This window comes from Cladophialophora yegresii, assembly GCF_000585515.1.
Source record: "Cladophialophora yegresii CBS 114405 chromosome Unknown aczIN-supercont1.1, whole genome shotgun sequence".
Taxonomy (NCBI): Eukaryota; Fungi; Ascomycota; class Eurotiomycetes; order Chaetothyriales; family Herpotrichiellaceae; genus Cladophialophora; species Cladophialophora yegresii.
Window position 1 is genome coordinate 162,250 of NW_006913045.1, and position 25,746 is coordinate 187,995.

At 54.9% G+C, this 25,746-nt stretch overlaps 11 protein-coding genes across 11 annotated transcripts; 5 read left to right on the top strand and 6 right to left on the bottom strand.

Moving 5' to 3' along the window:
* Nucleotides 1-322: 322 nt before the first annotated feature.
* On the bottom strand, nt 323-2,263 carry A1O7_00062 (uncharacterized protein; the record flags this gene model as incomplete). The annotated part of the gene is made up of 1 exon (XM_007754104.1): nt 323-2,263. The coding sequence occupies one exon, from the start codon at nt 2,261-2,263 to the stop codon at nt 323-325; it is 1,941 nt and encodes a 646-aa protein (XP_007752294.1).
* A 1,198-nt stretch (nt 2,264-3,461) lies between these two features.
* On the top strand, nt 3,462-4,835 carry A1O7_00063 (acetyl-CoA acyltransferase; the record flags this gene model as incomplete). Its single annotated transcript, XM_007754105.1, has 3 exons — nt 3,462-4,511; nt 4,565-4,629; nt 4,685-4,835. The coding sequence occupies 3 exons, from the start codon at nt 3,462-3,464 to the stop codon at nt 4,833-4,835; spliced, it is 1,266 nt and encodes a 421-aa protein (XP_007752295.1).
* Nucleotides 4,836-5,035: 200 nt separating this feature from the next.
* On the bottom strand, nt 5,036-6,184 carry A1O7_00064 (uncharacterized protein; the record flags this gene model as incomplete). The annotated part of the gene is made up of 1 exon (XM_007754106.1): nt 5,036-6,184. The coding sequence occupies one exon, from the start codon at nt 6,182-6,184 to the stop codon at nt 5,036-5,038; it is 1,149 nt and encodes a 382-aa protein (XP_007752296.1).
* A 1,055-nt stretch (nt 6,185-7,239) lies between these two features.
* On the bottom strand, nt 7,240-8,324 carry A1O7_00065 (uncharacterized protein; the record flags this gene model as incomplete). The annotated part of the gene is made up of 3 exons (XM_007754107.1): nt 7,240-7,968; nt 8,022-8,207; nt 8,259-8,324. The coding sequence occupies 3 exons, from the start codon at nt 8,322-8,324 to the stop codon at nt 7,240-7,242; spliced, it is 981 nt and encodes a 326-aa protein (XP_007752297.1).
* An 815-nt stretch (nt 8,325-9,139) lies between these two features.
* On the top strand, nt 9,140-10,006 carry A1O7_00066 (uncharacterized protein; the record flags this gene model as incomplete). Its single annotated transcript, XM_007754108.1, has 3 exons — nt 9,140-9,149; nt 9,205-9,703; nt 9,754-10,006. The coding sequence occupies 3 exons, from the start codon at nt 9,140-9,142 to the stop codon at nt 10,004-10,006; spliced, it is 762 nt and encodes a 253-aa protein (XP_007752298.1).
* Nucleotides 10,007-12,027: 2,021 nt separating this feature from the next.
* On the top strand, nt 12,028-13,260 carry A1O7_00067 (uncharacterized protein; the record flags this gene model as incomplete). The annotated part of the gene is made up of 3 exons (XM_007754109.1): nt 12,028-12,401; nt 12,451-12,838; nt 12,886-13,260. 3 exons carry the CDS (start codon nt 12,028-12,030, stop codon nt 13,258-13,260), a joined length of 1,137 nt encoding a protein of 378 aa, XP_007752299.1.
* Nucleotides 13,261-13,952: 692 nt separating this feature from the next.
* On the bottom strand, nt 13,953-15,359 carry A1O7_00068 (uncharacterized protein; the record flags this gene model as incomplete). Its single annotated transcript, XM_007754110.1, has 1 exon — nt 13,953-15,359. The coding sequence occupies one exon, from the start codon at nt 15,357-15,359 to the stop codon at nt 13,953-13,955; it is 1,407 nt and encodes a 468-aa protein (XP_007752300.1).
* Nucleotides 15,360-15,661: 302 nt separating this feature from the next.
* On the bottom strand, nt 15,662-18,694 carry A1O7_00069 (NAK/BIKE protein kinase; the record flags this gene model as incomplete). Its single annotated transcript, XM_007754111.1, has 1 exon — nt 15,662-18,694. One exon carries the CDS (start codon nt 18,692-18,694, stop codon nt 15,662-15,664), a length of 3,033 nt encoding a protein of 1,010 aa, XP_007752301.1.
* Nucleotides 18,695-19,188: 494 nt separating this feature from the next.
* A1O7_00070 (uncharacterized protein) lies at nt 19,189-20,118 on the top strand (the record flags this gene model as incomplete). Its single annotated transcript, XM_007754112.1, has 1 exon — nt 19,189-20,118. The coding sequence occupies one exon, from the start codon at nt 19,189-19,191 to the stop codon at nt 20,116-20,118; it is 930 nt and encodes a 309-aa protein (XP_007752302.1).
* Nucleotides 20,119-20,556: 438 nt separating this feature from the next.
* Nucleotides 20,557-21,149, bottom strand: A1O7_00071 (rho-like protein rac1B; the record flags this gene model as incomplete). The annotated part of the gene is made up of 2 exons (XM_007754113.1): nt 20,557-20,793; nt 20,850-21,149. 2 exons carry the CDS (start codon nt 21,147-21,149, stop codon nt 20,557-20,559), a joined length of 537 nt encoding a protein of 178 aa, XP_007752303.1.
* A 2,759-nt stretch (nt 21,150-23,908) lies between these two features.
* On the top strand, nt 23,909-24,283 carry A1O7_00072 (uncharacterized protein; the record flags this gene model as incomplete). The annotated part of the gene is made up of 1 exon (XM_007754114.1): nt 23,909-24,283. One exon carries the CDS (start codon nt 23,909-23,911, stop codon nt 24,281-24,283), a length of 375 nt encoding a protein of 124 aa, XP_007752304.1.
* Nucleotides 24,284-25,746: the final 1,463 nt, after the last annotated feature.

Genomic DNA, 25,746 nt, shown 5'->3' on the forward strand with positions numbered 1-25,746 from the left:
GAGAGGCGTTGAGAGAGAGGCGTTGAGAGAGAGGCGTTGAGAGAGAGGCGTTGAGAGAGAGGCGTTGAGAGAGAGGCGTTGAGAGAGAGGCATAGGATCAGGCATCGAGTTCCAAACCCTCGTCGAGATTGTGTATAGCCTTACATACAGGATCTCTGCACGCCGTGTCACCTGAAACCTGACTGGCGAGTTGCAAATTGCTGTATACGGTGAGGAAATGCCGGACGACGCTATATCTAACATCTAAGATTCACGGTAAATACTCTTTCTGTCCCTGGTGGGACACAACGCCCGCTATAACTGGAGCCCAGATAATGTGGATTCACAACTTCGCCTTCCCCTCCTCGATCCTCTTCCAACTATTCACATCCAACTCTCTAAAGACAGGCTCCTTGTCCATATCGAGATAGTACTTCCTCGTCCTCCCACTCGGGTCCTCGGACCCCCACTCGATGTTCTTGACCACGACCTTGGCGTGTTTGAACGTGTCGCCCACGTCGACGAGCTCGTTCCGCACCAGCACGAGCCTGGGCACGGCATACCGCGGCACGCCCTTGGCCCTCAAATCCCTGAACAGCCGCGCCATCAAGGCCTTTTCGCCTGCCTTCTCGTTCGTGCCGTCCGATTCCAGTACGATCAGCGCCGTGCCCGCCTGTCCGTCGTACTTGCCCAGTCGTTTCCCCACGACGACGGCGTCCTTGACGCCTGGCAACTCGGAGAGAAAGGCGCGGACTTCGCCCGCCGAGACGTTCTCGCCCATCCAGCGGTACGTGTCGCCTATGCGGTCCACGAACTTGACCCAGTTGTCGTGCTCCTGGACGAGCAGATCCCCTGAACGCTGCCACAGGTCTCCCTTCTCGAAGACGTCACGGAGCAGCTTCTGCTCCGTCGCGTCCTTGTTGTTGTGATAGTCCGTGTATGTCGCCATGTTGTGGATGCGCGCGATGGCCTCGCCGGGCTCGCCCTTGGCCGCGACCTGGCAGAACCCGGTCTTGGGATCCCGCACCGGTTGCTCCGTGTCGTAGTTGAAGCGGATAATATGTTGGTCCTTGTCGAGGACGTGCTTCCTTAGCATGCCCAGATATCCCACCTTACCCGCACCGGGGCGACCCGCGCGGTGGATGTTGTCGAACTTGACGAGGCCCTCGGTGGAGCGGTAGAACTCGCGCACCTCGGGCACGCCGAACCGTTTCTGGAAGTCGACCCACACGTCCTTTTGCAGGCCGTTGCCCGCCGCGACGATGACGTGGTGCTTGCGATCGTAGGGTGAGGGCGGAGTGGCCAACAGGAAGCGGCACAGTTCGCCGACGTACAGGACGCGCGTGGCCCGGCTCTCGTGCACCTCCTTCCAGTAGTTGCGGGCGGAGAACTTGCGACCGAGGCAGAAACAGCCGGCCTGGCTGATCGAGTAGCAGAAGCCGGCGAAGAAAGTCGTGCCGTGGAAGAGGGGCATGCATGAGTAGATGCGCAGGCCTTGAAGGTATTTCTTCGGGTTCGCGGCGTCCGGCGACGAGGTGCACGACACGCCGAGGATGAGGCCGTTCTTCACACTGCAGGCCTTGGGCTTCCCCGTCGTGCCGGACGTGTAGATCAATGCTGCGACAGAGCCGACACTTTTTGGTGGCGTGGGTGGGAGGATTGCCGACGTTGTTGGTTCGGGAAAAGGGAAGTCGATGATGGTGTTACTGCCGTCAGATACAGGCGTCGGGCGGAATGTGCCCACGTTCAGGCTCACGGTCTTGATACTCCCGCCTAATGACTTCGCCGCGGACGCCGCGTGGGGAGCCAGATCCGGGGTGGATAGTATCAGGCTCGAATTCGGCAGCCGCACGCAGTGAAGCAGCGTATCGTCTCGAAGAGCGTTGTTGATCAGCGCAGGCGCCGCACCGAGCCTCGTCAGGGCCAAGATGGTGAAGGCCATCTCGGGAGAATTCGTCATGAAGACGGCGACGATATCCCCGTCTTTGACGCCCAGACTCTCATGCAGACCCAGCGCGATCTCATCGACCTTGGCCTTGAAGGCGCGATAGTTCCAGCTCCGGCCTTCGAAATACAGTGCATCGGCATTTGGGTCGGCCAGCTCCAACATGCGGTACAGATGGGGAGATTGGGGGCCGACCTTGTTGATGAAGCCGGGCATGCGTTTCGCAAAGTTTTGCTCGCCGCGGTAGTATTGTAGGTCGCGGCTGATGCCCAGGACGCGTTGGTCGGCATAGTACAGCAGGCCAGCCGCTGCGGCGGTAGATGCTGCGATGGTGGCCATGTTGATTCAGTCTTTCAGGATGGGTTGGCGTTTCTGTCGCAGACTCCGCGCAGCAATTTGCTGGTGTATTCTGTCGCTAGAGGAAGAACTTCCGGCTGGTGGAAAATGGCACTTGATGGAACCTGCGGTCCTATTGAATAACTACTATCCGCACCCACGATCTGGTGGCTTTATCCCAGAGTAGATCGGTAAGTGCTGACGGAACCGGGATCGGGCTCCTTTTCCAGGCGTAGACTGTCTCTTCCTTGCAGTAAGCTGCGAGGATCAGGATGCCGTAAGCCTTTCTCAACCCTCCGGGGATGGTGTATGCGTGTATAATCGCGAGCTGATGCTGATGCTGATGATGATGCAGATGCTGTATGTGTCCTACGCACGTAGTCTGCAAAACCTTCAGATAGAAATCAGACGCGCCTGGCGCGCTGAACGAGGGTCCTGTAGCAGGCCAAGCTCAACAGTCCCGGTCCGAGGAATTGGGGAAGAAGTGGAGCCCCACAAGCGTCGAGGCGAGGCCAGCGATCTCTGAGGATGGTTTGTCTGGAGTAAGCTATGGAGTAGTTGTTTACTCTAGACTAGTACTGTGTAGGCGCAGGAGCTGTAAGAACGGACTTGATCAAACCTTATGTAAAAGCGCCAGAGACGACATGAAGCTATCGGTGGCCATCTCACAGGAGACTTACCGACTCCAGCTCTACCCAGAACGTGCGGGATTGAGCACTCAGAAGCACTGTACTCCGCAGTATGTGGAGGTGGGGCCAGTGGATTGCTGCAGCATGCCGCCTATCACCTCACTGTCTCCTCAGTCGTTCCCAGGCTGGCGATTCTGGCCAGATCAAGAGCGGCAAAGGCGGCCGTGGCCAGTGAGCTCGGGCGGTCAGGGTGGCGTGGGCTTGGGCGTGGGCGCAAGCATTGCCCAACTCCGTGGTGTTAGAGGCAAATTGGCACCCGGAACAACTGCCGGAAGCGTGAGTGCAGGGAGCCTAGTTAAGGGCGCGGGCGAAGTACCGAGGCATCTCTGGGCTTGACCCACACGGGTTGCTACTCGACTGATCAGACATGTCCGTGCGAGCAGCTTCATTGATTAGAATATTACTCTTGCTCCCGTGGCAGATTCTCGGGCTCGACTTGCGCTATATACAGCTACCAGTACAACCATCTTGAATCCAGCATCAACGGAATCCAAACGACACAAGCGACAAAGATGAGCGCCCAACAAAGACTAGAAGCGCTCTCAGGCCAACTGTCCAGCACATCAACAACCACACATGCTCCAGGGCTGAAGAAGATCCTCGAAAAGAACCCCGACGACATCGTCATCACCTGCGCAACCCGCACGCCTCTGACCAAGGCGGGCAAGGGCGGTCTCAAAGACACGCCCACAGACGAAATCCTGATCCACGTGCTGAAAGCCATCAAGGACAAATCCCAGATCGACCCCAACGTCGTCGAGGATGTCTGCGTAGGCAACGTCCTCCAACCGGCGCCGGGGTTCATAGCCCGCAGTGCCGTCCTGGCAGCCGGGTTCCCCGTCACGACGTCGGCGAACGTGGTCTCGCGATTCTGCTCCTCGGGCCTGCTGTCCATCCAGACGCTGGCGTCGTCGATCGCCATCGACGCCATCGACGTGGGCATCGCCGTGGGGATCGAGTCCATGTCGACGAACCGCGACGCGCCGCCCAAGATGAGCGACAAGATCCTGTCGCACCCGATCGCCAAGGACAACATCGAGCCCATGGGCTGGACGTCCGAGAACGTGGCCCGCGACTTCCACATCACGCGCGAGCAGCAGGACAAGTTCGCCGAGCTGTCGCACAACCGGGCCGAGCGGGCGCAAAAGGAAGGCTGGACGCGGGATGAGATCACCCCGCTGACGACCAAGTGGGTCGACCCCAAGACCAAGGAGGCCAAGACCATCACCGTGGACAGGGACGAGGGCATCCGACCGGGCACCACGTTCGAGGGGCTCCAGAAGATCCGGGCGGCGTTCCCGCAATGGGGTCCCACCACGACGGGCGGCAACGCGTCCCAGGTCACCGACGGTGCGGCCGCCGTGCTGATGATGAAGCGCTCGACGGCCGAGAGGCTAGGCCAACCGATCATTGGCAAGTACGTCAAGAGCACGACCGTCGGACTGGAGCCCCGGATCATGGGCATCGGGCCCAGCCTGGCGATTCCCAAGATCCTGCAGAAGACCGGTCTGACAAAGGACGATGTGGACCTGTTTGAGATCAACGAGGCCTTTGCGTCCATGGTGAGTTCGCATGTCTCATCCGACTCTCTTCCGAAAGCTGACTTGAACTCTAGTATGTCTATTGCGTCAACGAACTGGGCCTCGATATCAACAAGGTCAATGTCCGGGGAGGTGCTATGTGAGTATTCTCTCGTCCCTTTGCCCTGCTTTTTCTTCTGCTAAGAAATCATCAGTGCCATTGGACACCCTCTAGGCGCCACCGGCACGAGACAGGTGGTGACCCTGCTTTCCGAGCTCAAGCGACGGAACCAGAAGGTCGGCGTGACCAGCATGTGTGTCGGCACGGGTATGGGCATGGCTGGTGTCTTTGTCAATGAGCAATAAATTGTCTACCTAAATAGGCCAGTTGGGATTATATCAGGCATTACCCTTGGCTCCAGACCTGAAATTCTAACATTTCTGCTTTGATTTTCGAACTCGGATTGTGCTGTTGATCCAATGCTGCGTCTATATGCATGTCCCACTTGCCAAAATGATGATGCATACGAGAGAAAATACCTTCACATCCAATGGGCTCCACTGCTTCAGGCGCCGTTGTTAGTCCGTCTCCCTTGCAGACTGTCGTTTCTACTGGGAGGGTGGGTACCGCCTCCTGTCTTGCTCGCACTGCGTCCAGGTCGAATCCAGTCAACCAGCATGCGTCCTCTTCCCGTGACACTATCCACTGACGACTCAACACTAACATTATAGGTACCATCTGAATACCGTCCTTGTACGGAGCTCGCTCTTGTGTGGGGCGTGAAGCTGCTTTGTCGACTCAGCGAAACAAGGTCGTTCGCGCCGTTAAACATTGTGGAAGTCATCGTCGAAACTTCTTCAGGAGTTGTGTTAGCGGATACAACACCAAAACTGTTTGTCGAGCTGGAGGTGCCCGTCGTTAAGAGGCTTTCGGCTCGGCCCCGGGTGCTGCCATTCTCATCGCATTGGATCCGAACTGTTCCTGGACCCCAGCGAGCCGTGAATCCATTCCAGACTTGCCTGATATCCTTGTCGCGCTTCTTGACCAGCCCGCTCAGCTGGTCCTCGATCTCCAGGATACTCTGAGTCGCGTCGGTGCTCAGCTCTAAGGTTGAGGGCAAAGTGAACGCGGTCAAGGCACCATCCTCCCGGGCTATTGGCGGCACGGAATCTTCGGCGGCAATATCGTGTTGTAACAAACTCAACTGAATGGTAAGGTTTTCGAGCTTGCGAGTGTACGTTGCGAGAATGCCTGACTCGGCTTGGCGACGTGCTGAGAGGTCACAGTCGAAACAAGCTCCATCAAGTACGTAGATATCTGACGGAGCAGTCCCCGGGTCATTTCGGAATCCTTGCAGGTCCGGAGGTCGGCGCAACAGCAGACCTTCATGATACGGAACCGGAGTAGGCTGTACGTTTAGAGGCCGAGACTTTGGAGGTGAGACATGAGGGCAGGTGGTGTAGTGAAAGGCTTGTGCATAGGCTATTTCGGGTTCAGGCAATGTAGCTTTCCCGGTCACAATCCGATCGTTTCCGGATGACGATGTGTCGCTATTAGCTTCAGAGGGGCCCAGACCTGCCCGCTTAGCGCAATGGGACGAGACTATTGTATACTGGCGACGGGACGATGTTCGAGCAGGCTTGTCTGCCGGAAGACGATTCTCTGATTGCGGGCATTTAACAGGTGCTCTGGCTGTCGCGACGAACGGTGCCATAGTTATATTGGCCTTGTCGCCTGCTCGACCGACATGCCGCTGAGCTGATTGGCCGCAGACGCCTGCCCTCTCAGTAGCATCTGTGACTGAGCCTCCACCAGCGTCCAATGTGATAGAATCGATTGCTGACGTGCTTTTCCAGCTCGTAGGGGGATAGAGTTTTCTCACAGGCTGTGTCTTTGGCGTTATTTGCTGACGAGGTATGGAACCCGAGTCTGTGCCAGGCTCTGAAGTACAGTGCTTTGAGCTGGTTGGACTCGCTTGTCGTGGAACCAAGTTAGGTGCACGATTGTCACTCTGGGTTAAACTATGATGACTGGGTGTGCGCCGATCTGAGCCACCTATCGTGATTCGACGCCCACGAGGGCGTGGTTGCCACGACTCATCCGTCGAAAACGACACACTCTCCTGGGGATGCATTATCGTGATCTGTGGTACAGTAGGATCGACCTTAGCAGTAGCACTATCTTTTGTAACAGTCATCGTGCCGTACTGCTTCGTGGAAATAAAGAGTCCTTTATCCATGGGATCAAGGATAACCTTAGTCGATCTTAAGACCCCTCGGATTTATGGCTGCAGGACTGGGAGATATATTGTCGGAGTCTTGAGAAATCCGCGGCGAACAAAGAACTGCTTTGAGAGCGGCCAGGGACTTGCCTTTGAATGCATCGCTTTGTAGTCTATTGAAGACATTGATCGAGCACCAGGGTAGCTCTTTGTCTGGTCTCATCGTGCCCCTGAAGACATTGTCGCGGGCGAAAACTGGGTTCGCAACAGCTGACTGTTGAGAAATAGCACGCTGTAGCTGAGATGCATGGTTGGGCAGCACAACAATCGTCGGCGCCAAAACCGGCAAGGTTCAACTGCAGATCCTCGTTGCCGAAGCGGAAAGTCGTGCATCACGTGACGCTTCCGCTTGCTCATGTCGACGCTCGCGGAGGTGGGTATGCAGGCAGGCATCAGAAGATGCGGTAGGACCTCCAAGTAGACCCACAGGCTAGCGGATTCGAGCTTGGATGGCCAAAGTTAGAGTTCAAGATGAACGACGAGAAAACTCAATCCTCCTCGGTGCTGCCGGTGAGAATGATCCGGAGATTCATCCTCCAGCGCGCAACGTCGTGTTCAAGTGCACTGATTTTTGCCGCAATGCTCATCAGACTGGGATCTCCGGACTCGACTCGTACCTTCTCGCGCACAGTGACATCTTGCCGTCCCCGCCATTCATAGATTTCACCCATTTCATCGTGATTGGGAGGTTTGGGGCCGAGGCCCAGTAATCTCGTTCTCAGGTTCAGTCCAGACAGAGAAAAAGCTCCCTCTGTAGGGGTGCTGGGAGTTCCGCCGGGTGAAGTTGGCGCCAATGTTCGCACAGTGAGGACAAGGTTGGCATCTTGAATGGTGAAGTGCAAACTGACAAGTTCACTTAGTGGCGGCTGAAAGACGTTCTCATCGGGACTGTTTGTCCACCACTCTGCTCCGGGAATTGAGCTAAGATTAATGCCTGGCACAGGACCTTTCAAGCAAGCTTTGGCTTCGCGAAGCTGATCGTGGAGAAGCTTTAGCTGGCCTGAGATGAAGGAGGAGTCCGTGGACTGGCCGGTCCACCTTGAGACGTCGATGATATCCAGCGAGTCATTAACCAGTGACCTGACAGCTTGAAGTTGCGGAAGTATAATGTCGGCAGACGAGGACGACGAGTGGAAGATTAGCCTCGTAGACGGCGTAGACGTGGTCGTGCCTCTGGGTGTGTTTGGCGGCAGCGTCGTCAGGCGGAGGTGAATATCCTAGTCTCGCGTTAAGCTGAGGAGGCGCTGGACTTGGGGTGACTTTGGCCTACTCCTTTGACGAGCTTCGTGCCGACCCTTGTCACGAAGCCTTTGACGCTCTCTGACCTGAGGGAGGAGAGAACCAACGTCGAGCCGGGCTCCTTCGACGCGAGCAATGCAGCACATTCCTCAAGGCCTTCCTTCAATGCGCCCAGTGACTCCTGTAAAGTCTGAAGTAGCCACTGCAGCTCAAGTTTCTATTGTCATATCAGTTGGAGAGTTAGGCAGCTGTCGCTTGCTGACCTTACCAAGGATTCATCCTCGGCTTTTCGAAGCTCGTCAGGAGGGATAGGAGGATAAACCCAGGTCGACATTTGGGAAGAGGGCAGTCGATTAGAGGATACAGATGTCGACTCTCTCTCACGACAGGCTGCTGACGAGGCTGGCTGCTCCAGGCCGCAATCGCGCAGGGGACAGCGAGTGTGAGCCTGCGATCGGATTCGGTAGCGCCTGCCTGCAGAACTGGGAGCCAAGGTTTGCGCTACTGGCAGGCCAAGCACGACGCCCACGACGCTTCACCTCTTTGGGTATGGCATGGTCAAAAAGTGGGCATTGGCTTTGATGACTGATGACGTGACATGACAACGCTCGGGTTGCTTGCCCTGGGGCCATTTCTTGCTCGGAGGTCCGCTTAACTGTGGCAAAGTGAGCTTGTCCTACAAAGGTCCGTCATAAACAATCGAGCTTCGAAGAGGACGCACGGAGGAGCACTGCTCGTGCAGCTACCACTGTGCTCTGTTAGACCATTGACGGCATCCAAAACTCTCGCTAATCTTGTCCTCGGTTGTGGATCTACGCCACCACATGAAAGTGTTTTGCTACTCCATCTGAGCTCATTCGAAGGGTCTGGAGGCAGCTAGGTGCAGGTGTGTGATCAGGATACCCGATCAGTGACGAAATCCAAGACACAATTGACAGCCGGTAGCATCCCGGCCGGCATACATCACGAGCTCTTGCGCCACGACCTCTTCCTACCTCTGCCACAGATCGTGGTTACCTCACCTGCGTCGCTTGCCCTGCTTATAGCTCGACAGCTCTGTCGCGCAGCTACCACTTCTTCACCGCGACTGCAAGTGTTGTCTGGCGGATCCCTTCAGCGAGTTCTAGCACTTGTTGGGCTCTGCGCACCATGGCGTCCCGTAAGTGAACGTTAGACCTCTTCAGACCTGCGGGCCTCTGACCACGATCGCACAGGAAATAGCCTCTTCGGCTTGGTATCGCTGATACTTCTCGCTGCCGGCCTGCTCTTTATGTTCTTCATCCTCCTCGCCGGCGCGATTGACGCCAATCCTGTCAACCGCTTCTACATTCTCCAAGCGGATACGGCAAGAATACCAGGCGCACCTCCGGTTTCGAGATGGTCATACTGGAATGTCTGTGGCGTTCGCAATGGACGGACCTTCTGCGGCGACCAGGACTACTCAAACATTCACCCTGCGTTTCCGCTGGATCCTTCCTCTCGTCGCACCTTCGACACTAGGGTCGGTGTCCCCCGAAATTTCTTCCAGCATCATGCCTACTACTTCTACTTGACAAGAATCATGTTTGCTTTCATGCTCATGGCCCTTTTCTTCGCCGTCTTGGGCTTGTTCACTGGTCTGCTGGCACTCTGCACCAGACTTGGATCATACCTTAGCAGCCTGATGACCATGATAGCCATGATATTCCAGGCGGTCAATGCCTCTCTCATGACGTGAGTATCAACAGAGCTGGAGGCCTCGTCCGATACTAACGAGCTCCCAGGGCCGCATATATCAAGGGGCGCAACAACTTCCGCAACAATGGTCAACGCTCTGATATTGGCAAATATGCCTTCGGCTTCGAGTGGGCAGCTTTTGCTTGCTTTCTCATCTGCACGATCCTGTTTTGTATGGGCGGAACATCACGACGAGATTCAAGCCCCTCAAAACGAAAGGGATTCGGGTTCGGAGGTAAACGAAGCCGGAGCACGAGGAGCCGAGGTAGCTTTGTACAAGACAAGGAGTATGGAGTATAACATATACACCTGCCGAGAAAGAGGAGCCAGCTTGACGCGCCCCCGATGAGGGAGAATAACGGAACAGGAGACACAGTCACTGTAATACACAGAAGGGGAATTGATCGCATTTTTACCTTTTTGCGCTAATCAAAGGTACGGGGAGATTTGATGAAGAAACCATCGAGGCGAGGAGGTGTCTCTAGACCGACGACCATGTCACGAGTACCCCAAAGACTTCAAATAGGTAGTGTCTATTTAATGATATCCGACGACTTGGATCAGAAACTCGTCTCGTCCTCTGTAGGCTCTTGCTGTGGAAACCACGATGGAGGGAACGTTGCAAGGTGCGTCTAAGTGCTCGGAAGTCGTCACGTCTTTAGTTTGAGCTTCAGTTCAGATCTTTCCCACACTTCGAACCCATCTGGTGATTGTCACTACCGGCTTCCATTTCCCAAAGATTGTCGACTTGATTTGGTGGTTGAATCTCAGTCAGGAAAGGTGGGCCTAAGGACCGGCTTGACTTGGTCGAAAGTATATTTGCACCCAACAGAGCTTCACCACTTCTTTCACCAAAGTGTCAACACCTTGATTCAAACATAATCGCCAATCTTGAGAACCCTAGCAGATCTCCCTCCACCACCGAAGCTGTGCGACCTGTCATCAGTGGTGTCATGCCTCGAGCTCGAAACTGTTCTGGCGATTTTGTGCTACACTGGTCAGCAACCTCAAGAGATGGACCATGTACAGGGTACTCACTTCGGAGGCTTCGAGCCGCGTAATGGGCGACCTGCCACATGCTTAAGAGGGCAACAATGACCATGAAGACCCCAAACACAATGGACACGGTGACCTCGGCCCCCAGCCTCATTGTGTACACTTCGTTGTGGCTGTGCGGGCGCAAGCCGTGGTGGGGGGGGATGTCCGGATGAGTAAGGGCTGTTGACAAGGCAGACTTCTGCTGCTGCCGGGTCGTCGCAAGGTTCAATGTTGCAAGGAAATTCCGGTTGAGGTGAATGAGGATAATGGTACAGTCTGGTCGATCTTGAAGTTTCTGGAGCAGAATACAGTGCTGGCGACGTGTTGACGAACTGCCATTGCTGTAGTACAGAAGCACCTATATACTCTTCTCAACAACTTTTGTTCGAACGACTTTGAGACCCCAGTCTCTACAAGGCTGTGCAGGAGGCTGCTGGACCTGGCCGCAACCTTGAAGGGATCGCGCCTCAGCCTATCCCCGTGCGCCGGTGGCCCCATGCGGCCAGGGTCAACCAGCACCTTTGTGGTCTAGGTCATCGTGATCAGAAGACCCGTGTTGGCCGCGATGGCCTGTCCCTATAATGGTGTTGAACGGACCTTGCAGCTTTCGCTGTTTGTGGAAGGATGGAGAACAACTTTTGCAAAGACCAGCTATTTGAAACGGGGCAGGACTCCAATCACCAAAGAGGCCTCCGTGGCACAAGTTGCAACTTGTGGTAGGCGATTCCGAATGCCGATTGGCTTGTCGACATTGCCTGCAGAGTGGCCCAATGGTTCCGTCTGGCGGTCTTGCGGTGTTCAAGTGGCGTCTCTCAGTAGCGACTTCTGCGCCTTGAGAATATGTACTCCGTACTCCGTACTCCGTCCAGGCACCTACAGGATACTGGGCGATGACTAGCGACACTTCAGTCGTTAAAGTGCTTCACCATGCGTCCTTGGCCGTTCTTGGCTTGCCCACGTTGACGTCGGACACCTGCAAGTGCCATAAGTTGCAACTTGTGTCAACTGGAGTTGTTGCGGCAGTCCTCGTATCTGTCTGCTGGTCGTCCACGCACCATTCCCTGAAACTCACAAATTATGCCTTCCACTCAAAATGACACCCACTTGGGTCAACTCCGTGGTGTCTACACCTCGGCCAGCTTGAGACGAGAGGAGCATGATCTGCACTTCTAAAAGACCTTCCTGCAGTCTGGACAGAGGCTTCTGTTCTTCGCTGCGGTAACTCCAGCCTTTCAGGCTTGACGACCAATACCTTCACAAGCACATCCATTGTCTTAATGTCCATGGAGCATCGATCGAATGCGCGGGCTCTCCCAATCTGCGAAGCTGAATGGGATCGACGCCGTTCTGTTATCGAAGGTCTTTATCGGCTTCATGAACTCACAGACGTGATCGAGCGGATGGAGCGAGATTTTGGTTTTCGCGCGACAGACAAACAGTACAAACGTCAATTTGCTAGATGGGGCATTCGCAAGAATATCAGCTCCAAGGACATGAAAGGAGTCCTCGGAAAGCCGATCGAGAATGCCACCGTCCGCGGTGTCCAAGTTCCAAAAGCCAAGATCATGCGATTCGAGCGACGACAGCGACTCAAGGCCTCCGCCGTAAATCGTGATCAGATCGGGGTTCAGGGTGAAGACCTAAGTCGGTCTCAAAGGTGATTACTCCCTTCAGTTCACCTTCTGAGATCTTTACTAAGCTCACAGTGTTCACCAGGAGCAGAGAGATGATCACACCCAGGGCTTAGAAGTCGAAGTTGCCCAAGATCTGCAAGAGAACCACCTCGTCTCAGAAGGTGATGGAGATACGACGATCCAGCTGCAGCAGCAAATCATTGATCGGCAGCAGCAAGAGATTATCAAATTGAGACAAGACCTTGTCGACATGAGGTCCAGACGGAGAGTATCTCAGGATGAATTGGGGAGTGGCACAGCCACAGATACGGCCCGGACGTGTGAAAGTCCACCTCGTGAGCCCCAGGTTCAGGATGAGCTTGCCGATGTCCTCCCACGAGGTCTTCCAGAATGCAAATGCGACTTGAGTGACACCGGGACCCTCATTCAGTATCTTCGGACATACATATTGCTCAGAACGGTAGGTGGTTCTCCCTTGTGGTGACGTCCTTGACTGAGTTTTACTAGCTTGAAGACACGACTTTTGAAACGATGCCTCCTACTTGGTTTTCGTATGCCCTGTTCTCCCGCCGAGGGAAACCTTTTAAAGGTATTGGTGATGCCTTCGACAGGCCCTTGGCCGAGTATGCGAGATTGGCAATGTTCGGTACCACGAGGCTTGAAATCGCCTTGGATTTTCTTCTGTTTATCCATGCCTTCCTCAACTCGACTGATTCCCCGAGGTCAACGTACGACCGTTGTTGTGTTGAGTCAGCACGCAGGATCCGAGAACTTATGTCGACGGAACTCTCTGACCGTCAACGGCGGCGCATCTGGGCATTCACGGCTCTGAAGCTTGCGAAACACTGTTCGTGTCATCTGAACGTCGATCGGTCAATCTGAATGCTAATTCATCTTCCAGGTATCGATAACGCATGGGCGCCCTACGTGTGGACAAGCGACTACTCGCACCTCATGGACCCTGGAGCCAACTTCCTCGAACACGCGGCTAGCCTAGAGAGTGAGCTGAGGAATCTACTGCAGATCCAGCACCCGATTCAAATAGCCTGTCCACAATTGGGTCCTAACGCATTCTCGTCGATGTTGAATCCCTTGGAGACATGGAGATGCTCCCAGGTCTCCCTTTCTATCTCGAGTGCAGACATAAAATATCGGATCTCTGAGCATAGATTGGCATGCTCACGCCAATTAGCTCGCAGTTGATGACATGGTCAATGTCGGACTAGGCTGTCACTGGAACTCGCATTCCGAGCCGACAGCCGCGAATACTGTAGTAATTGTGCTCCCTGAAACTCAGCCAATGCAATGTTTGAGTCCAAGAGTGTTTGCACCGGCAATGTGAATGGCTGCTGCTGTCCCTCTGGCCTTCACCAGCCCTGGGAGGGTTGATTATTGCAATGATCGTCTGCGTCCTGCGTAAGGTATCCGGGTGGAAACGCAAATTCCATCTCTCGTGCATAGAATCCACTTGGAGGCCATGCATGCCGCCTAAGCTCTCGAAACAGCCTCTTCACCGGCTGATTCGATTCATTTCGCAGACCGCGTGCCCCATGTTGATGCCCATGCCCACGTCTCTACGGGCCGACAGGCCTCTCAGCATCGTGCGCCGCCCCATTCGTGCTCGACCTCGACCTCGACCTCGACCCCGACCCATCCTGTTCCCCTTCCCGTTCCCGTTCCTCAAACCCAGCATTCTTCAGCACGCGGTCCACCTGGGCACTCACGCCGGGAATCCCCTCCTTCAACTTCCGCGCATACACCTCCGTGAAATCGCGAAACGCGCGCTGCTTGCCGTGCACGACGGCGTTTCCCCGCTGCACGATCTCGACAAAGTCGCGCGTGAAGATGTCCGGGTTGCGCCCGTCATCCACATAATCGACTATCTCCGGCGCGATGGCCACCTGGTGGATGTAGTTGTTGGGCGACTCCTGCGGGGAGGTCAACCTCTTTAGCTCGGCCAAGGATGTCGTCAGGTCCGTCAGCTTATCCACGAGCAGGTCCTGCGTCTGCGGGATGTAGCCGTGCGTCTGGAGTTGGATGTCCGTCAGGTGCTGGATGATGCCCTTGATGGTGTTGTGCACGCTGCTGGTGTCCTTGAGGGGAGCCATGGTGGCGTTGCGGATCAGGCGCTCCGATACGGGGAGGTCCTCGAAGGTGGTGCCGATCTGGAATGCCGCCGACGTGGAAGAAGCTGCTGTTGCTGCGGTAGTAAGCGCAGGGAATCGTAGTCCCTTTGGATCACGGGCGCTGAATGCTCCAGTAGTAGTTTGTGCTAGAACCAGATCCTGCTGAGCTGCTGTCTTGGCCTCGATGCAGCGTGGGTCCGCCTCTGCTTCGTGCGACGGACATACAGTACTTGTAAACGGCGTATTGGGTTGAGTACTTAGATCCGCGTCTGAGAAAGAGCTCGATCGGCCCCTTGCCGGATGGGATGTTGTCGAAGAAGGCGAACGCGTTGTCGACACCGCTGGATGTGGCGGTAGGATTAGAGTAGGTACAGGTACAGAAACAACGACCGTTGGGATAATGTTGTTTCTCGGTGCAGCGCCGATGGCGTCGACTTCGATGGCGCGCAACTTACAGGGTGCAACCTTGAGAGTCACAAACGAGCCTCCCCACTGGTGCACAAAGTCCCTGACCCGTCCGTTGTACTGAGGGAAGGCCACTAACTTCTCTCGAGGCAGCCGGATGCCGATTCTGTACGAGTATTTCGTCTTGCGATGGCGGTGGACGCGCAAGTTGGGGTTGTTGTCGAATCTTTTGCCTTGGATTTTGACTCCAGCAGCCCTGGCGACAGGCCGAGTGCCTGAGCCTGAGCCCGAGGCTGCTCCGACTCGGGACGGGGCATGGGAACCGGGGCCATGATCCTGGTCACTGTCTGGCTTGCCAAGTGACTGTGACTGCGCATTGGTTGTCTCGGCATTCCACGCTTGAGCCCCGCCCCGAGGCGTTGTGGTCCTCCACGCAAATGGCGCTGCCATGGTAGCCTTCCGTGACGACGATCCCGAGAATGATGTAGAGCGGCAAACGGAGGGCGGGGATTGAAGAACATACAGCTGTGGGTTGAAGTGACTATGGGGCAAGGAGAGAAGAAGATCGACATTTGAGACGGAGTGAAAAAGTCTGGCAGTCGCAGAGGAAGTGGCTGTCACGCAAGTGTGAAGTGGAAATACTTCCCTTTCACTTCACGCTCGAGTCATCTACTGCGTTGGAACGGCGATTGCAAGGCGCAGGTGTCATTGGTTCAGTTCTACGTGTATACGGCCTCTCACAACATCACTCATCACACTTCTTTCGTTCGTACAGTCGTTGTGGGCTTGGGCGCGTCAATCGATGTCTCTACCATCTCGATGCCCGCGAGACTAGGATATCGCCGGCTGAAGTTGGCTTCCCAGTCATCATCCAGTGGTGTGCTTGAAGCTGCAGTGACTCCGTTTGCACGGCCAACGCTCGGTTCGCCGGCTCCAGCTGTCCGCAGCACCTTTGGCTTTGGGGGCGCTGCAGGTTTCTGTCCGCGCGAATTGACCAGGGTAAGATCTGTGGTGGAGGATGGAGCGGACGCAATGACTCCTGGGACACCATGCCTTTCAACGTGGCTAGACAACTGAGCCGGAGGTTGGCCAGGCGGCTGAGAGGACCGCCTCTCATCCCCATGCGGCTGTTGAGGTGCTGTAGGTTCGGTGAAGTGGCCGTATCCGGTGGCTGTCTTCTGCGCCGGCCGAGTGTTCTCACTTAAAAGCGATTTGACCCTGTGCTGGATCGTCGCTGATCTGGCAACGCCGCCACCAACGGTAGCACCACCGCCCCGTGCTGCTAGTCGATGACGGTACTCCGCAGCCGCCTGAGCGACTCTTTTCTCCTCAGCCTCGAGCTTTCTTTTCTCAATCTCCCGTCTGACCTCAGGAGTCTGGTCCTCCGTATCGTCCCACGGGTGCCGATCGTCACTTAAATCGGTCGCTTCCGAGCCTGCTATCGGGGTCAGGACGTTGATGGGGTCCCGTGAGGGAGAGCCACTGCGTTGTCGATAATGGTTTGAGTCGTTATTACTTTCAAACATCTTGAATGCGTCGCCGAACTTGCCAGCCAGCAGCTTTGTCGTACCCGCAATATTGGGAACAATCGACGGTAAGCTGGCTCTCTTGAGATGCCTTGGACCGCTGCCCAGCGTCCTATGGTGCCGGCGTTCCTTCTCCTCCTCTTCCTTAGCCTTGAGAAAGTCAACGTCCGATGTAATATTTGTGGCTGACTCTACCTGTAGCAGAGGAGCTGGTTCCGGTTCTGCACTCTGGAAAGTCGTCTCATAGTCGAGGCTTTTGATTTCCTTGTCCTTGATATGAGTAGGTCGCGCCCCGATGTTTACGCTGGCAGGTCGGTTCCTGAAATTGAGCGACCTGGACCTGCTCACGCCGGAATCCAGCTCTCGCATGGTAGGGCGTGCACCTTCTAAAGACGGACGCGACGACGTTGGCGACCTTGGCTCAACGTCACCGGCGAGCTGCGAGCGGTAGGCATCTTCCCTCAGCAGGTTTGATAGCCTTGACGCATCTTTGTTGCGGGGAGGCCGGGTCTCTCGTGGAGGCAGCTCCAAGTCTTCGTATGTCTGAATTGGCGTGATCGTAGTTTTCAAAGGTTGCTCTTTCGACGGGAAACGGTGTATTGTACGTTCGGCAAACGGCTTGGCTTCGGGTTCATGAGCTGGTGGCGAGGCTGTCATCGTACCGGTTGACACCATGGCCGGCTTGGGCGCAGTGACTGGTGGGCCATTGGCTATGCTTGCACGTGCTTGTGTTTCTTTGCCCTCGAGCGATCTCTTGTGTTGCAGAACAGTCTGCGATCTGGCAACCGTAGCTGACTTCTCTGCTGGCGGTTTTGGTTTGGCAGGACTGGGAGGCCTCGCGAACGCATCATCTGCTAATGCGTTCGTCACCCGTTGAGCCAACTTGGGATCGGCCACTGTCTCCTTTTTCTCGAGATGGGATTCAAAAGCAAATTTTTGCGCCTTGTCGGTCATTAAGGAGAACTGATCAAGCGTGGGAAAGCGCGAGGAGAGTTCGTCCTCCGCAGACGCCCTGTTGCCATCTAGAGCAGCGAAAGGATCTGAATGCGCGTCCGCCATCATTCGTAGTGGTGACGGACTCGGTTTGGCCGAACCGTGGTGGGATGCAGGTTTAGTCGGTCGCCCTCGTCGCATTGGTTCAATATCAGGAATGGTAGGAGGAGCTGCTTGTTTCGGAGGGGATAACGTCGCACCGGCTCGTGATTGCGAGCTAGAGGGTTGTGGGAGCACTTGGTCTTTACGGCTTTCCGATTGTGTCCTGCGAGCATAGATGTTTTCAAATCTCAACTCGCGACCGTCCAGCTGACAAGCTTTCTGTAACACCTGATATATGTTGGGTCGATCTGCTGGTTTCTCTCGGAGCATCGAGGCTATCAGAAGCTTCAACTGATCGGAGAACCTTGGGTAGCCAGGGAACTTGAACTTGGCATTCAAGATGGCCATTTGCCCAGCTTCCTCAAACGGAGTCGTATAATAGCAAAGCTTGTACAGGAAGACACCAAGAGCCCAAATATCAGATTTCTCATCGATCGGCTGCTTCCTGTACACGTCTATCATCTCGGGGCTGCGATACTGCAGGGTGGTATGGCGGTTGATGTCGTCCTCTATCAGCCGTCCTTCGGCGGCACTGGCAGCGGCCGGTCTCGCAGGGGCTGCTGACCCAAAGTCACACAACTTGTATATCCTGGAAGAGCCGCTAGTGGATATGAGGACATTCTCGACTTTGAGATCTCGATGCATCAGAGGCGGCTTCAGGTAATGCATGCACGCCACGCCCTCTGCTATATCTGTGAAGATCTTCAGAATCTCAGGCTCAGTCAACCGATTCTGCAGGCGAGTGTTCATGAAGTCGATGAGTCCCCCGCCCTGACAGAATTCCATGAGCAGAAACACCTCATAGCCACCACCCTTCAACTGAGAGGCGTGCGAGTCGATGTACTTGACAATATGTTTCTGCCCGCGCAGTCTCTTCATGGTCTCGACCTCTGTTCTCATGTTGGCCAGATGATCCTTGTCGGGCACAGCCACCCTCTTGAGCACGGCCTTCTGGTCTCCATCCACGGCATGGGGGAGCTGTACAACGTAGACATGGGCAAAGCCGCCTTCGGACAGGTAGCGGTCAATAATGACCCTGTGATTTCCCACCTGAACTTTGGTACCTGGTAAGAACGTGCCGGCAGGAGGCGCCTGCGTCGGTAGAGTCGGGACGCTGTTCGCGAAGTGGCCCTTGGTTGCGAGTTGAGATGCGTAGACTGCCATGGTGGAGCTGAGGTCGGGAGGAAGAGGGACAGCTTTCTCTAAGGTGGGGTGGGAAAGGAGCGGGAGACCTCGTGGTTCATCTGTCTATCATAGCTGTTAGAGTGAGGGAAAGGAGACAACAGCTCCGCTGCATGAGCGTGCGAAACGAGGAATCGAAGTTCGAGACTGGAGGCAACCCCGAAAGGAAAGAGGACATATCCAGGTGTTACTCCGGGCGGGACTGGCAGTTTAGGCGGAAGCGGAGCATGCCAATGCCACGCCGCGGGTTCGAGGATGCCTATCACCCACGTATGGCGTTAGAGGGGCCGGATGACGTCCCTCCGCTAGGCGGCTCGTGGCGCGCAGTAACGAATGCCCTACTTCAGCCCGACCGCTCCTAGATTATTTTTTTCCAAGACTCTCAGAAAGTCCGCAGATACACGTCCACCGGCCCTCTGCGCCACATTGCGTACCTGCTTTGTTCTTGATAATACCTCATTTCGCTACAGTCCAAGATGTCCAAGAAGAGAAAGCACGAACAGATTCAGGATCAGGATGACCAGAAAACTACGAAGCCACAGCCTGACGAAACTCCCCAAAAAGAAGGCTCGACCGCTCCCACAAAGTCCAAGGGACAGCTGAAGCAGGAGAAGTCGGAACGAAGAGCAAAGAAACAGAAGGAGTCGAAAGAAGAAGTGACACAACAAGATCCCTCACCAAGTCATGCCGCAGATGTTTCCTCATCGCTTGCGCCAACGCCAGCCGAGGGTGGTCCCACACAAGAGCCGGAAGGGAAGATGAAGAGGAGTAAGAAGGACAAGAAGGACAAGAAGAAGGCAAAGACGGAGAGCGGTGACGGCGGCAAGGACAAGGCCGAGAACGAGAACGATGAAGGCGGCAAGAAGTCCGCTCCCGCTCGATTTATCTGTTTTGTCGGCAATCTACCTTACGACGCCACTCTCGATCAGATCAACGCCCATTTCTCCAAGATTGCACCCACCTCTGTCCGGCATGCGACCGACAAAGCTAGTGGAAAGAGTAAGGGGTATGCATTTCTCGAGTTCGACCATTACGACAAGATGAAGACGTGTTTGAAATTGTACCATCATTCTATCTTTGATCCGGAGGCCAGGGGTAAGGGGAAAGATGCTCAGCAAGACGACAAAGAGCAGAAGAACCCTAGCAGAAAGCAGAAGGGACGAAGACTCAATGTCGAGCTTACGGCCGGAGGAGGGGGCAAGAGCAAAGCACGCAAGGCTAGAATCAACTCAAAGAACCAAAAACTCGAAGAGGAACGAGGGCGCAGGCGACTGAAGGAAAAGGCTGAGCGCGAGCAGAGTACTCGGAAGCAGAAGGGGCCGCCCGAAACGGGTGCAAACACGGTGGAAGTCAAGGACACTCGTGGGGACGTCCATCCTAGCCGTCTCTCTCGAGTGAGTCACTGAAGCACGGGGGTTTGGGCCGGTGGTGCAAGGTTGACGAATTATGAGGACAAGCATGCTTCTGCGCGAAACATTGGATGTGAATCCCTTCCTATATCAACGCCTCCATTCGCGCCTTGGTTGAAGCTGTATTAGTTGGATGCCCAAATCCTTCCCCCAGCACTTTCAGCTGCGTCCTAGAAGCAGGCCAAAAGGTGAACGGCAAAGGTGTATCAAAGTAAAGAGGAAGCAGCGAAGCAGAGAAGTCTAGGTCCATCTGTTGCCCTGCATCTTGGATCAGTCCTCTTCACAGCCAAAAAACCAATTCAGAAGCGCGCTTGGAAATTCCCTAGATAATGGTGCATCGTGACTTCTTCTTGGTCGTTGTAGGGCGAGGGTTGAGTACAGCTCTTAAGGATATATTGGTCAGCGGCACGCCAGCAGCCCACAGTAAGATTGCGCTCACCTAATGGCTTCATCAAACACGCTCTTCAGATTTCGTTGTGTGAGTGCGGAGCATTCCAGGTATTTCACCGCCTTGATTTCTTTCGCCACGGACAGCGCCTGCTCGTACGAGACTGGTTCCATCTTCTTGGCCCTCAAATTGTCGGCCGTTGCTTTGTCTTCTCGAAGGTCAAGCTTGGTTCCGACAAGGATGATGGGCACATTGGGTGCGTGGTGCTCGATTTCGGGATACCACTGCATTCGAAATCGTCAGCCTGAAAATTCCGAGCACAGAAACAGGGTAATCGCACTTTTGCCTTGACGTTGTCGAAACTAGGAGGCGAGACAATAGAGAAGCATATCAGGAACACATCTGTTTGTGGGTATGAAAGAGGTCGCAAGCGATCGTAGTCTTCTTGACCTGCTGTGTCCCAGAGACCCAGCGATACTGGTTTCCCATCTACCATAACACTGGCCGAGTAGTTGTCGAAGACGGTCGGGATGTATTCGCCGGGGAAAGCATTCGTGGTGTAAGATATCAGCAGACACGTCTTTCCGACAGCGCCATCACCAGTGACGACACATTTTATCGACTGAGTTGCTTGCGCCATGGCTTTGGCGTAGTATCAGGTCCCTTTCCGCAGAAGAAAGCTGGTCGAGATCAATTGAGGAGTGACGAGCCCCCCGAAGTGGCGTTGACGCCTCAAAGGAAGCTTGTGCTGATCGTAGAATCGAGGGACGCGAATTGTATCCTGCAATGGGCGCGTGGCGATTGTCCTCCGGAGCGGCTTGGGCAGATGTTGCACGGCGAGGATGCAGGAACTGGACCTGCAGTTCGGCGGAAGGTCAAGTTGATCACGGGCAGGTGTTGGCTAGTGAGTAGATGCTGGCTTGATGCAGTGCAATGTAAGTACCACACAGTGGTAGTTACAGTGGGCTGTGGACCAGAAGTGGAAGAAGGACAAGCAAAGTCAGGGTCCAAGGGGTGTCGGTGCAACCCAACACAGCACTTGCGGGAGTGTCCGTCGACGACGATGCGGCTTTAGGCTTGAGATTCAGATTTCTGAGGCGGCTGCTGCAGGCGTCCAGTAGTGATCAAAAGAGACCTTGAGAAGTGCGGAGGCCGGTGCATGGCTTATGGGGAGAATGGACGAGTCAAAGACCCAGCAACGTCGCTTGGCCACAGGCTGAGGCGGATTCTGAGACGCTGGAGTGTTGGAGACTTACGGGAGAGGAATCTGTGACAATGGAGCCAATCGGCCGCAAAGGGAACGACTGCTTCAACACAACGCAGTCAGTATGCGTGGACTGACGTGAACAAATCCCAGGCTTCAGACTCGCGTCTCGCGGGATGCCGTTGCTGTTGCCGTCACTGTTTCCACGAACCGGGGCGGACGAGCCAGGCGCCCGCCGTCCGTTACTTACCTTTGTTTGTCAGTATTGGTTCCCTCGAAGCCACCCGGTGGACGATGGACAGAGCCGTCACGGATTTCGAAACCAAGGCTATGGCTATGTCGGGATCCTCCATAGAAGGGTGAGGCAGATAGCGATACCGACAGCAACACGCGCAAACTCTGTCACAAGGTCGGCAGATGCTCTCGATATAGCCCTTCAGTCATCTCTTAATATTCCCACCAGTCTTGACATTCAGCGAACCCAAAGGCGCGACTACTGACCCTGTTGCATTGCAGCTTAGCAGAAGTACCGCCTTTTGTCGCAAACCCGAGTCCAACATCGCGAGCACTATCTATTAGCTGCTGTCACCGACCGTACTATGTTTCTTTTCGCCTAAGTTCACTTTTGTATATCTGTCACAAAGTCCCCAAGGTGCAGGACCCGAGTCGCTGCCCAGGGTATATCGCATTGTTTGATTGGATCGTGACACACGTCAATACAGTGCAAGGGTCGGCACTCGATTCCGCTCAACTTCAAGGTTGAGATCTTGCCCTTCTCAAACGGATCTGACCAGCATCTTCCGGAGCAGGGAGTCGCCGGCAACTATGGCCCAGATGGGACGGAGAAGGTTGATGCTTGCAGCCACCCAGCAGCCTGCAGGGCGATCCCCGGAACAGCTGGCCCGAGATGCCAGCGAAACCGAGCCTTAGGGATGCCTAAGCCTTTTGTAAGCCCCCAAACCAGATAATGATGGACTCGCTCGGGCCCTGACTAACTCTACAGTTGCGAGAGACTCCATGCCTATCCGTCCTGTTGAGCGGGCAACAACCTCTCGAGTCCGACTTCCCAGCTGCTTGATGTAGTTGGTTTAACCACATTCTTCTCTCGGTTAACATCCAGCCAGTCCTAACAGTTAGGATCCTCGTGGATGCCTCTCACTGCCGCTCTCAAGACCTTGAAGGACACCGATTGCCCCTTCCGTTGCCCGTCATGGAAGGCTTCGGCCCGCCGAGTCTCCCTTTCCCAGATTTTACATTGCTGATTGCGTCTCGGACGGCAGGCCTGGAGCGAGGCGACTCTTCGGACTTCCAAAAAATCTGACATACCCATCTGGTGAATTGTTGCTTTTCTGCCGGGTGGCTGGTCTTCAGGAAAGGATAGAACAATTCTCAATCGAGAGCCAAAACGGACCCTGGCCAATGCCTCCTGGCTAGCCAGGCTCTTCTCTAACCATGCCCTCAAACAAAGCTCGAAGCACTAGGTCCACATCCTTTCCGTTGGCAGGCTTCTTACGCCCACTCTCCAGGATCTTTGCGGCTTCGAGAGACGACGATCGCTCCACCAAACACTCATACGAGTAGCAGCCATCATGTCTTCTGGCTCGAGGAAACCTCAACGGCGCTTCCGGTTCATCGACAATAGCAACGTCAGCTCGTCAGGCTCCAACTCTACTCAAGTTCGACGCCATATTATGCAGGAATACATGAGGGAGACACGTTGGGAGGCTCGTTCCCATTCTAATATTGCTGGGAGTTCTCACTCGCCGACCCGCAAGAGAGCTGTGAAAGCTAGGCCGCAGTCACGACCGACACATGGACGTTCCACACAGAAAGCATCGCCGGTTTTCGAATCCCGTGACACCCGGGGCTGTACATCTGCGCAAGGAGCGTCAAAGGAGCAACGACAGCACCAAAGCCATCATGGTGATCCTGCGGAAGAGATTGTTTGTTACAGCCCTGTCCTGGAGGCGGTTCCCAGAAATCCCAGTCTCTCCTTCTTCCTGGGTTCTTCGGCCTTTGCGGAGCTGACGGATATGATCCCCAAGCCACTCGCCGCACGCCCATCGTCCGGGGACTCTGCCGATCGCTCGTCGCCGCATAATCGGCAATGGCTATCACGCGGAGCCACGTCCCAAAGTCCAGAACCACAATCGTATTGTAGTGCTGCTCGGACTGACCCGTTCGACTGCCTACCCATGGACTTGAGCGCTCAGGGCCAAGAGCTTTTCGATTTCTATCCAAACGTCATGCCGGCATGCTCGTACGGGTTTGAGCGACGAAGCCCTCTGGCCCACAACTGGTACCTGTCAGTCTTCATACCAGAAGCCATGAAAGGGGCCCTGTGCTTCCAGAATACAATCCTTGTCCACGCCGCCAACTCACAGGCTTGGGTCCAAGGCCTTCCAGAAACGTGTCTCGCCATTGGACATCGTGCCAAGGCCTCACAGTTGCGTCTTCATCACTACCAGCAATACCCGCATGATACCTCAGATGCGACCATCTCGGCAACGATCTCGGCGGCGGCCTTGGAGGATTTCGATCCCCGTATCGAACGCCGCATCTATGCCTGAATGCACTGGGAAGCGGTTGTGCAGAAAATCAGAGACAGAGGCGGACCAACCGCTCTAGTCCAAAACAAAAGATTACAGATGTTGATCAATTGGTCGGATTACATCTTCTCTGGCTACAAGGGTTAGGGTGCCACATTCTACTTTGACCATCAATCTTCACCAAGACATACGAATGAGAAAGAGGCCGAGGCCATTGGCCGTACTGAAATCGCACAGCAGACTGAAGAATTCCTCATGTTTCTCAAGTGTGCCGAACACCTCGCGCTCGTACAAGCGGGCATGCAGAGCAATCCGGTTTCAAGAAGGCAGCAACGTTTGCGTTACTCGGTCTTCCTACCGGGTCGGCCGCTACATAGCCTTCCTGCAAGTCCAGACGGTGCACGGTATACCGACACGGGCCAGTTTAAACAGTTTATATCCAGGCTGGGTGCGCTGATGACGATCAATACGGCCATATAGGAATACCGCTACTCCACAGAGCTCAGCGAAGGATGCTTTGCCGAGCTCATGGACAATATGATGCCCAATCAATTAGATCAACACCTTTCTGTGGAAGCACTCATACAGATATTGCTGAGTGGCAGCAAAATTCCGGTCCTGCTCCATACAGAAAGGCCTTGGTTTGTGGGTAGAATGCTCAAAATGTCGAAACGACTGTCGCGGCCTACGTTTGAAAGGCTAAACGGGTTGCTCCACAGCTTCCTTACCTTGTGTCCAGAGCTCAGTCCGTCATGGTCGACTGGGAAAACGAGCTACGCACGGAGATTTTGCGGGAGCCCTTGGTCAGTTATCGGTCATGGTTCATGATGAAGCCGGCATGATTCTTATTACCCAGTGGTCGAGAATAGCAGAAAACCCGTCGTGCGTGGCAATCTCGTCTTTTCTCCTAGGATGAGAGGCTTTGCCAGCACCAGCATATTTCGGATCAAGCGATAATTCTTTCAGGTCTGGGTTCCAGAGTCACAAACTCAAAAGTTAGGAGCAGGGCCGGAGACCAAGGCTCGAGTATTCTGCGGGATCATCGATACACAGATACTGGGCAAGACTTGCGCGTCAGTGCGCGTCCCTTGGATGGCGTTGAAGCCGGTCTCGCCAGCTTTTGCCCAGAGCGATGGTTTAGTGTTTTCGGAACAGCTTGAGCTGACTGGGCGGCACCAATAGGCTGGATCCGGGGAAGTCTTAGGGCTCTGTTTCCCACGCGAGAGCAGCCGTAACCTCGTGCTCTTGCGGCCTCGGCCTTTGTTGATCGATCAATCATCACGGCCACAACCTCGTCGAGCAGCCACTGATCGGGCTTAATTCACAGTTGCAGGTGCTTTTCAACATTAGAGCCGACAGCGGAGGAACGCTCAAATCACATACGCGGCTCTCTGTCAGATTATGCTGCTTTTCAGCAGTCTCCAGATGCCCGCCAAATGCTGCTAGTCAGCTCCTGTTGCGCTTCTGCGTGCTTGGGGGCACTG